The sequence below is a fragment of the Lithobates pipiens genome, unplaced genomic scaffold (genome assembly GCF_037356315.1).
Source record: "Lithobates pipiens isolate NorthernLeopardFrog02 unplaced genomic scaffold, aLitPip1_a1.2 Scaffold_18, whole genome shotgun sequence".
NCBI lineage: Eukaryota > Metazoa > Chordata > Amphibia > Anura > Ranidae > Lithobates > Lithobates pipiens.
Genome location: NW_027507758.1, coordinates 604,365,929 through 604,379,986, shown reverse-complemented (window position 1 = coordinate 604,379,986; position 14,058 = coordinate 604,365,929). Strand labels below are relative to the sequence as shown.

The following is a 14,058-nucleotide window of genomic DNA, read 5'->3' as shown; positions in this document are numbered from 1 at the left end:
GATTCGCAGCGTTCCCGCATCGCAGCAGTGTGAACCTAGCCTAACAGTCCAAATTTTATACCGGTGTCATCCCCCTTGGGTGAGCCATTTGAAGTCCTGGCAGGAAATTTTGCAAGTTCTAAAGCTATTTGATCAATTGCACCAGGCATTCATGACTTTATTCTTAAAACCTCCTATGGATTTTATTTTACTTTCCTGTGTTATACATACAGTATCTCACAAAAGTGAGTACACCCCTCACATTTTTGTAAATATTTTATTATATCTTTTCATGTGACAACACTGAAGAAATTACACTTTGCTACAATGTAAAGTAGTGAGTGTAAAGCTTGTATAACAGTGTAAATTTGCTGTCCCCTCCAAAGAACTCATCACACAGCCATTAATGTCTAAACTGCTGGCAACAAAAGTGAGTACACCCCTAAGTGAAAATGTCCACATTGGGCCCAAAGTGACAATATTTTGGGTGGCCACCATTATTTTCCAGCAGTGTCTTTACCTCTTGGGCATAGATTTCACCAGAGCTTCACAGGTTGCCCCTGGAGTCCTCTTCCACTCCTCCATGAGGACATCACAAAGCTGGTAGATGTTAGAGACCTTCCCCTTAACGCAGCTATTAATGTCTAAACCGCTGGCAACAAAAGTGAGTACACCACTAAGTAAAAATGTCCAAATTGGGCCCAATTAGTCATTTTCCCTTTCCGGTGTCATATGACTCGTTACAAGGTCTGAGGTTTGAATGGGGAGCAGTCATGTTAAATATGGTGTTATCGCTCTCACATGCTGGTTCAACTCTTGTTGAACGTCCAGTGACTACTAAAGATGGGCTCAGGCATGTTCGCAGCTCCACGCGCCCACGCCCGCAAGGAAGCTTACACTGCGAATCGCTAATTGCAGGCAGTGAGACATTTCCCGATCTGTGCACCCACAGATTAGGAAATGTCTCGCTGCCTGTGATTAGCATTGCGTAGTGTAAGCTTCCTGGCGGGCTTGGGCGTGTGGATCTGCGAACACGCCTGAGCTCATCGTTGCTGGTCACTGGACGTTCAACATGGCTTCTCATGGCAAAGAACTCTGAGGATCTCAAAAAAAGAATTGTTGCTCTACATAAAGATGGTGATGAGAAGATTGGCAAGACCCTAAAACTGAGCTGCAGCACGGTGGCCAAGACCATACAGTGATTTAACAGGACAGGTTCCACTCAGAACAGGCCTCACCATGGTCAACCAAAGAAGTTGAGTGCACATCCTCGGCGTCATATCCAGAGGTTGTCTTTGGGAAATAGACGTATGAGTGCTGCCAGCATTGCTGCAGAGGTTTGTTGTGATTAAAATGGTATTTCTATATACCTGACAAAGACCAGCTAGGTATAATTACGGCAATTACCACACTTACGAAACCCTTACTTAGCACTGCAGACTAAGGAGACCACATCTTGCTGAACACAAGAAGAGATGAGTCAAGATTGGTGTTCAGGGGTTGTCTGGTTTATTCTGGGCGGGTCTACAAATCATATGCACCATTATCAGCCAATCATTGCATAGAATATGGGTGTGGTTAATACAGAGGTGTACAATACATATCATTACATATCATTAATTATGTCATCTGCTTTCATGAGTCAGTCATGAGTTCTGTGGCCCAGACATATTGAGACACAATTTCTATATTTAGACAGTACAGAATAAAACTGCTTATGCAAGCTATGTTTTCCTATATGTATGCTTTATAGGAAAACTGCTACAGTCTGTAAATACAGAGTTTAAACTAACAGGTTAACCCAAGTTAATCTTATATGAACTTATAAAGATGGAGTCACTCTGGTTCAGCCATATCACAACAAGGTTGAAGGGGTGAGGGGGTCAGCCTGTCAGTTCTCAGACCATACGCTGCACACTGCATCAAATTGGTCTGCATTGCTGTCGTCCCAGAAGGATGCCTCTTCTAGAGAATGATGCACAAGAAAGCCCGCAAACAGTTTGCTGAAGACAAGAAGACTAAGGACATGGATTACTGGAACCATGTCCTGTGGTCTGATTTAGACCAAGGTAAACTTATTTGATTCCGATGGTGTCAAGCGTGTGTGGCGGCAACCAGGTGAGGAATACAGTTTAAGCTTGGTGGTGGGAGTGTCGTGGTCTGGGGCTGCAGGAGTGCTGCCGGCACTGGGGAGCTACAGTTCATTGATGGAACCACACATTGCCAACATGTACTGTGACATACTGAAGCAGAGCATGATCCCCTAGAATGTTAATAGGTTGGTTTGGCAAGAGTGACCTTTTGTAAAGCCGTGTGGATTATTGCTAATTATCCATCCTGTTTTCTAAACGTATGGGTCATCTGTTCCTGTAGGCTTTGACTGGCCAGCGGTGATGGGTGGGCTCCTCTACATCTGCCGCTTTTGCCCACTCAGGATGTTGGTATGTGAACCCTTAGACTCCCCCCCCCCCCCCCCCCCAATTAAATCTTGAATCCCCACTGAAATAAAATTTTACCTTTTTGCAAAGGTTTAAAGAAAACGTACTGAGAGCAGAGGGATGACATCTGTGTGTGCTGCTGCTCCTTCACTGTTCAATCAGCAGGTGGGCAGGGGTTGTTCTTGATCCAGCTGTGCTGAATGGCATTGTCAAGGGGTGTAGAGATAATATCTGTCAGGTAAAACTTTTCATATGTATTTATCTCTGCTGTGTTTCAAGCCGCTTTCCTGGAGTTCAGCCTTTAAAATAAACCTGCCAGACACACGAGTCTGTTCAAACCAAGAATATCACCCAAGTGTGGACACCCTGTGGTTCCTGCAAGTACATTAGAAGATCTTGGCAATTTCTGTGCACTTGCGGCGCCCCCGTGTCTCTGGCGCACAGTAAACCATAAAATAGACTCCAATACATCTAAAACGATATCTACATCACAACATGCATTCAATGTGATCAAATTTTATTTATTCGCTACAGTTTTTTAAATAAACCCTTTCAATTGCATATAATACAACATACTAGAAACATACCCACATGTTCCCAAAGCCACACAGGCCTCCTCCCTTCTTTAATATTGGACTATATTATTGAAATACTGATCGTCATTGACCTTTCTTATGGTATTTAGCTATGTAGCTACGGTATGGTAGCTACATATGGTATGTAGCTACCTACAAATAGGGTTGTCGGGTTATTGTGTAAAGCACATGTGTCAGGCACAAGCCCCACAGGCCGAATTTGGCCACCTGGTCATTTCATGTGACCCTTGCACCTATCCTACAGCTGAGCCACCCCCCCCCCCCCCCCCCCACTCTTGTCTCTGCCACTACCTTGTCTCGGCAGTTGCCAGCAGAGAGAGGAAGACAGAACTCCTCCACCAGATCATGCACTTCTTGCAGCCGATGAGTGGCTTGTTTCTGCCCCCTCCCCCCCCCCCCCCCATCTCAGCAGCAAAAAGGATAACAGAACTCCTTTTACAGATCCTGCACCTCTGTTCAGCCACAGCACCCCCTTGTCTCTGCCCCCCCCCCCCCCCCCCTGTCACCATTCAGCAGACTCCAGCAGCTGAATCCAGCCCTCCTCTGGTTCTTCTCCAGACCCTGCACTTTCTGCTTTCCAGATACGGCCCCAGCTTCTTTCTGGCAGCAGAACAAGGTAAGGAGGGGTGTACTGTGATGTAAGGGAGGGTGGGGGGCTTTTGACTTTAGATGGTGGAGGGACTCTTGACACTCAATGTATAAGGGGGGTGGGGTGCTCTGGACATCTGCTTATAATTATTATGAGAATAAGAAATCTGTTTCTTGTGGATGATACCAGTGGTGTGCAACCCTCCTTTTAAGACTTGTATCATCTGCTACAGGAGTGTGAGTGGGCTCCGTGTCGATCTCCGCCCTGCCCTTCACAGCTTAAATCTTAGTGATACTAAAGTCAATTTTTTTTTTCTTTAAAAAATAACATACATGTTAGCCCCTATCCTCCTCTTCAGCTCTCCTGGCCCCTCCCTCCTGTTGAGTACTACCACAGCAAGCAGCTTGCTATGGGGGCACCCGAGCCAAGTTCCCTGTGTTCATTCAGACACAGAGCTGTGGTTTGGCCCTGCCCCCTTTCTCTCCAGTTTGGCTAGCTGATTTTGAAAGCAGCGGGAGCCAATATCATTGCTGCGGTTTCTCAGCCAATCAGCAAGGGAGAGTCCCGGACAGCCGTGGCACTTGTGGACATTGCTGGATAGAGATGGAACTCAGGTAAATATTTAGGGGAACTGAGGGGGGGCTGCTGCACACAGAAGGTTTTTTATATTAAAAAAACTGACTTTACAACCACTTTAAAATGGTTGTAAACCCATGAACAGAACAAACAGAAAAAAAACCTGCAAGACAAAGGCATAAGGAGCTAGTATGCATTGTATACTAGCTCATTATGTATTACTTGCGTTAGAGCGAAGCCCCTGCAGCGGTCCTCGTTCACTGCTCCGGCCGGCGGCAGCGCTCCCGGATCTACTTCCGGATATTGTGGGCTCCGGCACTGTGATTGGCCGGAGCCACGATGATGTCACTCCTGTGCATGCACACGGGAGCCGCCGGTAACGTCAGTCTAACTTAAGCAATGGCAGTGTACATGTGCCAATGACGTTGGCAAATGCAGATACAGGGGATATCTCCTAAACCGTGCAGGTTTAGGAGATATCCAGGGTAGCTACAAGTAAGCCTTTATTATAGGCTTACCTGTAGCAAAAAGTGGTTTACAACCACTTTATTACTAAAATCAGTAATAATCGAATGCAAAGTCAATAATTTATTATGATAGAGTAGATACATTTGTATAATCTTATAGATGCAACCGGCCCCATGAGGGCAACCATAATGCTGATCCGCCATGAAATTGAATTTGTACACTCAGGGTTTAATCTTGGAGCACCTGATTTCAGTATGAGGGTGGATGTACACAAACCTTTTAATGCTATCCCTTGGCAGGGGACTGTTTGTGCCATAGACAGGGTCCGCTCATCAGTCGAGGCAGGACCAGCTTCTTGGTCTCAACAGCTCCAATGCATGTCCTCCACCAAATCACTCCTCCAGCCACAAATGGTTAGTAAGTTTGATTCTGTGACAACAGTTAAGCTGCAATAGCTGTGCTGTAAACACTAAACCTCCAATATGTGTTTCCAGCGTCCACATAAGTGGCATTCTGCAGTAGATGGTCATGGCTGTGACACCAGCCCAGCGTTGCGTCGTCTTTTTTGTGGACCCCTTAATTTGAGGAGGTAGGGAGGCGAAAATGCTGATTGATGCTAGCTGCGCATTCATGGCACAAATCCAAATGATACAAAGTGCTACATATCCTGGTCCCGGGGGACTGGAGGCTCAGAAGAGGGTTATGGTCAGACTTTTTCAACTACTACCTAAATTCCATTACATTCCATATGTCACTTAGAAGATTTGTATAGGCATGACCCCCTCTCCCCAAGCCCCCCTCACCTATTGAAAAGCATATCTCAGCATTATTTTTTTCTTGTTCCTTTAGTGAAAAACATTTATTACTCTCTTTGACATCCTAGGGTTGTCAAATATTTCCAAGTGCCACTGCTTGGGAGCTTATTATTGACAAGGGCATGCTCCCAGAACTTCATCTCTATGAGCCCTATTCCATGCACCCAGTGATTGTGGAGGATTGAGGAGTACCATTGGATGTCCTGGCAGGAATCCTTGCAAGGTACCATTGGATGTCCTGGCAGGAATCCTTGCAAGGTACCATTGGATGTCCTGGCAGGAATCCTTGCAAGGTACCATTGGATGTCCTGGCAGAGATCCTTGCAAGGTACCATTGGATGTCCTGGCAGGGATCCTTGCGGGTACCATCGGATTTCCTGGCAGGGATCTATGCGATTACCATTGCTTGCGAGTATTCCATATGCTCCAGTCACCTAAAAGATTATAGTAGGCATGGCTCAGGTTGGCCCCCTCTAAACCCCCCTTGCCCATTTAAAATCATGTCGCAGCATTCCTTTTTTTCTTGTTCCTGTAAAGAAAAACAACTTGTATTACTCCCTGTGTAATTATCACGAGGGTTTTCAAATATTTCCAAGCGCCATTGCTTTGGAGCTTATTGATTGACAAGGGCATGCTCCCAGAACTTCATCTCTATAGAGCCCTTTTCCATGCACCCAGTGATTGTGGAGGATTGAGGAGTACCATTGGAAATCCTGGCAGGAATCCTTGCGGGGTACCATTGGAAGTCCTGGCAGGGATTCTTGAGCGGTACCATTTGATGTCCTGGCAGAGATCCTTGCGAGTATCATTAGAGGTCCTGGCAGGGATACTTTGCGAGGTACCATTGGATGTCCTGCCAGGGATCCGTGCGAGTACCATGGTAGTCCTGGCAGAGATCCTTGCGAGTACCATTGGAAGTCCTGGCAGAGATCCTTGCGAGTACCGTTGGAAGTCCTGCCAGGGATCTGTGCGAGTACCATTGGAAGTCCTGCCAGGGATCCGTGCGAGTACCATTGGAAGTCCTGGCAGAGATCCTTGCGAGTACCATTGGAAGTCCTGGCAGAGATCCTTGCGAGTACCATTGGAAGTCCTGGCAGAGATCCTTGCGAGTACCATTGGAAGTCCTGGCAGAGATCCTTGCGAGTACCATTGGAAGTCCTGGCAGAGATCCTTGCGAGTACCATTGGAAGTCCTGGCAGAGATCCTTGCGAGTACCATTGGAAGTCCTGGCAGAGATCCTTGCGAGTACCATTGGAAGTCCTGGCAGAGATCCTTGCGAGTACCATTGGAAGTCCTGGCAGAGATCCTTGCGAGTACCATTGGAAGTCCTGGCAGAGATCCTTGCGAGTACCATTGGAAGTCCTGGCAGAGATCCTTGCGAGTACCATTGGAAGTCCTGGCAGAGATTCTTGCGAGTACCATTGGAAGTCCTGGCAGAGATTCTTGCGAGTACCATTGGAAGTCCTGGCAGAGATTCTTGCGAGTACCATTGGAAGTCCTGGCAGAGATCCTTGCGAGTACCATTGGAAGTCCTGGCAGAGATCCTTGCGAGTACCATTGGAAGTCCTGGCAGAGATCCTTGCGAGTACCATTGGAAGTCCTGGCAGAGATCCTTGCGAGTACCATTGGAAGTCCTGGCAGAGATCCTTGCGAGTACCATTGGAAGTCCTGGCAGAGATCCTTGCGAGTACCATTGGAAGTCCTGGCAGAGATCCTTGCGAGTACCATTGGAAGTCCTGGCAGAGATCCTTGCGAGTACCATTGGAAGTCCTGGCAGAGATCCTTGCGAGTACCATTGGAAGTCCTGGCAGAGATCCTTGCGAGTACCATTGGAAGTCCTGGCAGAGATCCTTGCGAGTACCATTGGAAGTCCTGGCAGAGATCCTTGCGAGTACCATTGGAAGTCCTGGCAGAGATCCTTGCGAGTACCATTGGAAGTCCTGGCAGAGATCCTTGCGAGTACCATTGGAAGTCCTGGCAGAGATCCTTGCGAGTACCATTGGAAGTCCTGGCAGAGATCCTTGCGAGTACCATTGGAAGTCCTGGCAGAGATCCTTGCGAGTACCATTGGAAGTCCTGGCAGAGATCCTTGCGAGTACCATTGGAAGTCCTGGCAGAGATCCTTGCGAGTACCATTGGAAGTTCTGGCAGAGATCCTTGCGAGATGCCGTTAGATGTCCTGGCAAGGATCTATGCAAGTACCATTGCTTGCAAGTATTCCATATGCTCCAGTCACCTAAAAGATTATTGTAGGCATGACTCAGGTTGACCCCCTCTAAGCCTCCCTCGCCCATTGAAAAGCATATCCAAGCATTCTTTTTTTCTTGTTCCTGTAGTGAAAAACAACTTTTATCACTCCCTGTGACATCACCAGGGTTGTCAAATACTTCCAGGAGCTGCTTGAGAGCTTATTGATTATTGACAAGGACATGCTCCCAGAACTACATAATCTCCATTTAGCGCTTTCCCTGCACCCAGTGATTGTGCAGGAGCATTGGTTTGCTAGGAAAGAAATCAATGTATGCATGTGGAGAGGAACAGAGATGGGTGGAGTTCTGTAGTCCAGAAGAAAGGGGTGACAATGCTGCTTGGGATTCCAGAGTAGAAAAGGTGCTGTGGTTTTGCCTCAGACGAGAAGGTAGGAAATCACTAGATTTCTGGCATATCAACAGGTATTTTTCTGTACTTGCCGAGTTTGTAAAGGAATAAAACTTGGGGAAATGTTCAAGTTTTGCCGAGTTGTACCGAATGTTTTTGTTTACTCAGACATGCACTTTAAGGATTCGTGTCAAGGACAAATGCAGCGTGCTTTTAGCTGTATCCACTTGCATTTGACATCAGTTTGAGATGCTTCTGAAATATTTCAGAGTTCATTGACGGGTGCACTTGACCTTCTTACCTGCCTTTTCATCTCAAGCAAGCTATTTCCAGCCACTTTTGCATTACCATTTACTTTTATAAATAGAGAGATATTACTGATGCAAACAAAATCTTGTTGATGCTGGCCCTCTCTTGGAAATTAACATATTGTATATACGTCTAGGTTTCATATATAATGCTGCATTGATTTTTTTATTTGGTGGATATTTGGGATGAAACGAATAAATCCTTTTCTTTGCCGTAGGGTCAGTCACGACGTCTTCAGGTGGAGGTGCGCTCTGTGCAAGACTCTGGAACGTTACCTCTAATAGAAGAATCAATTTTGTCGGTGTCAGTGGGCTGCGTGAAAATTGTCCATACAAAATCGGGCAAGTCTCAAGATACACACCAGGTGAGTGCAGTGCCTGAGCCCTGTATCAGACCCTTTCACAGGATTTTCATATGTAACATTTCTCTCCATGAAAGCTCAATTTCTCTCCCTGTAATAACACCTCTTCGTAATACCATTGCAGTCAACTTACTGGTGCTATAGTGTTGGTCATGTGTTGGCTGCCAAAGGGGAAGGTCTGTGTTCTGCTAGATCCATTGAGGGGAACGGATAGGTAGCTCTGGAACCATGGAATTTGCCTATTGGTGTTATGATCTTGTATTTTTTCAGTAGATTTTATGCAGGGTGTCTGTATTATGGACTGGCGGCTTCTTCACACCCAAATGATTTCCATAGTTTGCAAATGCAGATACATCCTAGATTGAACACAGGGGGCCAGCTGTCTTTTACAGGTACTTACTGCTGACTCCCCTGATGAAGTGGGCAGCGCCTGTGCATCATCAGGGGTGCAGCTGTCTTTTACAGGTACTTGCACCTTGCTCCCCTGATGATGGGCTGTGACACCTATGCATCATCAGGGAGCCAGCTATATTTTACAGATACTTGCAGCTGACTCTCTGATGTGCTACGGCACCTGTGCATCATCAGGGGGCCAGCTGTCTTTTACAGATACTTAGAGCTGACTCCCCTGATGATGGGATGTGCCACTTATGCATCAACATGGAGCCAGATGTATTTTACAGATACTTACAGCTGACTCTCTGGTGATGTGCTGCGGCATCTGTGCATCATCAGGGGGGACCCTAATGACTTGATGTGGTTCCTGTGCATTATCAGGGAGTCAAATGTATTTTACAGGTACTTGAAGCTGGCTCCCTGATGACGTGCTGCAGCACCTGTACATCATCGGGGGGGAGAGACTGTCTTTTACAGGTACTTACAGCTGGCTCCCCTAATGACGTGATGTGGTTCCTGTGCATCATCGGGGAGCCAAATGTGTTTTACAGGTGCTTGCAGCTGACTCCCTGATGACTTTCTGCAGCACCTGTACATCATCGGGGGGGGGGCGCACAGCAGCTGTCTTTTAAAGGTGGTACTTGCAGCTGGCTCCCCTGATGGCATGCTGCAGCAGCTGTACATCATCAGGTGGGGCAACTGTCTATTACAGGTACTTGCAGCTGGCTCCCCTGATGACATGCTGGGGCACCTGCCCATCATCGGGGGGGGGGGGGGGGGGGGTTGCAGCTGTCTTTTACAGGTACTTGCAGCTGGCTCCCCTGACAACATGCTGGGGTCCCTGTCCATCATCAGGGGGACTCGGCTGTCAGAACCCAGGAGAAACAGCTGGCCTTTTAAAGAAGTCACAGTTGAAAATAGTGGGGTGCAGCAGCATCATGGTGGATCCCTACTGGACAGCACTAGGTAGCTGGATGTAAAAGTATCTATTTGTGGATTACCCAGAAAAAAAGGCAAGAGGGCATAAATGGTGGGGGTGGGGGGGTGAAGTTACTCTTCACAGCATAGGAAATGATGTGTACAGACTGGATTGAAGATGACATGTATATGGTATATTAACCAATTGAGTGATGAAGCACAGTGTCCATTACCAGCTGGATAATGCAGCCACATACATTATTTCCCATTCTTAAACCATGATGATGATGTGGCCCCCAAAACGCATATTCCACCCTGTTTTTCTTTTGGGATGAATTTGCATCTAGACTCTTGGTGTGGTGCTTCAATCTCTGATTCATTTATGTACTAATAGATCAGTAACACTGGTCATGTGCTAGCTTTTACAAACAGAGAATTGGTGATCAGGTAGAGCCACTAATTGGTCAGCTCTGCCCCTGTCTCTCCAGAGCTTATTCTGCAGAGATCATGTGACTTGTGCCATGGCATTGGTCATGTGACCAGCATCGGAGGTGTTGTCCCCCTCTAGGATAGGCTGGTAGGCAGATTTGGTTATTGGCTTATTCTGTAATCAGAGGGGCTGAGATTGATGGCTCATGTCTGTTCATAGTTCAACAGCCTAAGAATTTGATCGTTTCCCTCTGCCTCTCGGGGGATCAGGAAGGAATTTTTTCCCCTACTGTAGCAAATTGGATCATGCTCTGCTGGGGTGTTTCACCTTCCTCTGGATCAACTGTGGGTATAGAATTGGGTATATGGGATTGTATGATATTATTATTTTTTTTATTTTTTATTCATGGTTGAACTGGATGGTCTTTTTTCAACCTATGTAACTTTATGGAGCTTAGGGCAGGAGATTCAGATGCCTAGGCTGAATATTTACCATGCTCTGGTGAATTCCTAGGGAGTTGAGCCCAGTAGGTAGTCCGAGAAAGTGGTACATTGGCTGGAGGCCTGGTCAGACACTTTCCCCGAGAGGGAACTGATCTGCAAGCTTCAGGGGGTTGTTTGCCCCTGGAGCACTGCTGGACTATTCTCCAATGGACGGAGCCTATGTACTTTACTCCTACTCCTAAGTAATCCTACTTGGAGATCTGTGAGGTAGAGTCTTATATCTGTGCCACAGTCTATTCATGGTCCTTAGCCGTGGATGTGTGGACTGTTTCAGTTATCTACTTGTGCTACCTTATAGTCCCCAGCTGCAAGGATGGGAACTAAATAAAAATGTTGATGTTGCGCACGCTTAAATGTACTATTTTATTTCAGATATATTTAAGCCTATATTTTCTGTGTTACAGGACAGCGGAGAGGATGTTGACAGCTACCAGGTAATGAAAAAATATGTATTGTGTTTTATGTGAAAAATATGACAAAGATCTCAAAAGTCAATGTAAAAAATTGAGACCATTTTTTATTTATTTTTGGCAACTTTGTGATAACCTTGTCTAGTTTGATCTGGTGTGGTTTTAAATCTTGGCCCAGCCGCACCCTTGTTTTATGTCATTCCCCTTTATATACAGATTTTAGGACAGCTATTATCTGGAACACTTTATAGCCAGCAGTCAGCACATCTCGTCTGCACTGCTCCTGGTGGTCTCCCCTGTGTCTTCATCCTGCAGCCAGCACAGCCTGGCAAGACCTCCGACAAAGGCCGATATTTAGTCTAGTAAAAAACCTATTTATTTCAAAGCTGAAGCTTCACACAATTCAATTATTCAATTTTTTTTTTCCTGTAATAAAGCATGCCTTTAAAGAACTTTTGCTCCATATTAGATTGTTAAAGCTGAATTTCATTTGGCATTTTTTTTTATGCAGATGGGTTCTTGGGTGGGTCCTGAGATGGTCTCTCTTTGAGGGCCTATTCACACTTGTGTGTTGCAGTCAAGTGCAATATACCACACAATACACTTTAAAAGCCCAATTCTGGGCAACAAAAATTAAAAATTCCCATGCGGTGGAGCTGTGCCCACAGTGCACGGGTCAACTGCTCATTTTGTCCAGGGGAGAGGAGAAAGCTGTATATTCACCTGATCCTCTGCTCCACTGGCAGTTGGCTTCCCCCATGATCCAGCGATGGACTGTTGATGACATCCTCACATTCAGAGCAGGTCTATGGGCATGATGACGTCAGGAACAGTCCACTGCACAAGACTGGGGTGCGTGACGGGAGCCAAAAGGTGCAGGTCTTGTATGGGGAGGATCAGGGAATTGAGTAAATATATCTATGTTCTCCAATCTCCAGGGGTCTCCAAACTCTCAAACGGGCCAGTTTACTGCCGTTCAGACTTTGGGGGGGGGGCAGGATTGTGCCCAGTTGGAGGAATAGTGATAGGAGTAGTGCATTCTATCCCATTGTTGGTTTCAGTGGGAGGAATTCTGTTGCATTGTTGGTGTCAGTGGTGAGAATAGTGCCCTGTTGGTGTCAGTGGTGGGAATAGTGCCCTGTTTGGGTCAGTGGTGGGAATAGTGCCCTGTTGGTGTCAGTGGTGGGAATAGTGCCCTGTTGGTGTCAGTGGTGGGAATAGTGCCCTGTTGGTGTCAGTGGTGGGAATAGTGCCCTGTTGGTGTCAGGGGTGGGAATAGTGCCCTATTGGTGTCAGTGGGAGGCTCGCTAGTGTACTCTTTCAGTGCTCATTGGAGCACTGGGCTGTGGAGGGGGCGGAATCAGCTGGCTCATGCTCTCAGCGGAATGCTTAGAGGCTAAGCCATCTGCCAGTCAGGCATCTGGGTGGATCCTGACATTAAAGTCAAGATCTCTTCAGAGTCTGAACCAGGCTCGTGACATCAGCCAACAGCTGTCTTTAGCCCGTTGTCGGCTGAATACAGGTCACAGGAGTACACAACTAATGCTTTGGTTCTACTTCTCTTTTAAGACAGGATTGGGTTTGGAAGGGTGAAGGATGAGAGAAAGGAGATGGGGGGGGGGGGGGGGGGGGGCTAGGGTGCCAATGGGGGAATTGGGAATCATAAAAGCCAAGGGGTGTCTACAGGTAACTATGATAGTACGTGACATTTCTTAATGCACCTGTGCTGCATTGGGGAAGAAATGGTCTAGGTCAGGGATATGCAATTAGCGGACCTCCATCTGTTGCAGAACTAAAAGTCCCATGAGGCATAGCAAGACTCTGACAGCCACAAGCATGACACCCAGAGGCAGAGGCATGATGGGACTTGTAGTTTTGCAACAGCTGGAAGTCCGCTAATTGCATATCCCTGGACTAGGTGCATTGAATGCGTTACCTGGCCATTCAAAATGAAGGAGCTACCGAAGAATGCAATGCAGTCTTACTCGCATAACACACCTTAACATGCCGCAGTCGTGTGAATGGGCCCTCAGTTTTAGGAGTGTTGATTGGACTCCACATCTTGATGCTTAGCTGTAAATCAGGAGACATTGTGATTTGTCTTCTCTCAGGACCGGGATCTGGACAGACTGAAGAGGAAATGGCTGAACGCTCTCACCAAGCGACAGGAGTATTTGGACCAGCAGCTGCAGAAACTCGTCAGCAAGCCAGGTGAATGTGTGATCTGTTGTCAGAACAACACAGTCTTGTTTATAATGCATTGCAACACTCGACCTGTGGGGAGGCAATGGCATTGCATTGGTGGGTTGCATGGTTTTGCACAGAGCAGCCCCGTGTCTCCTGATCTCAGCCCATGCTGGCGCTCCCGGCTCCTCCTCCTCCGCTATGTCCCCTCATAGCAAGCTGCTTGCTATAGGGGCACTTGTGCGGGCTCACTCCTAAGTGCCGCTCTGTGTGTCAATGGGCTCGGTCCTGCCCCCCCACTCATTCCCCCAATGGCTCCTGCTGCTGCCTCTAAGGCAATGAGGAGGAAGAGAACCGAAAGAGCCTCTGCTCATGACACTGGATCAAGAAGGGGGGGCTGGGGCTGTGGGGGGGAGCTGCATGCAGAAGGTTTTATACATTAAGGTGTTACTAAACCCGCCACTGTTAAATCAGTGTGTATATGCAGT

At 47.0% G+C, this 14,058-nt stretch overlaps 1 protein-coding gene across 1 annotated transcript in view; it reads left to right on the top strand.

The window, feature by feature from the left end:
• Positions 1-14,058, top strand: part of KIF13B (kinesin family member 13B) — a gene marked incomplete in the record, with an annotated part of 350,254 nt that overhangs the window by 235,901 nt on the left and 100,295 nt on the right. Inside the window, 3 exon segments of the mRNA XM_077489267.1 lie at positions 8,586-8,732; positions 11,381-11,410; positions 13,498-13,597. Coding sequence (XP_077345393.1) covers positions 8,586-8,732; positions 11,381-11,410; positions 13,498-13,597 — 277 coding nt within the window.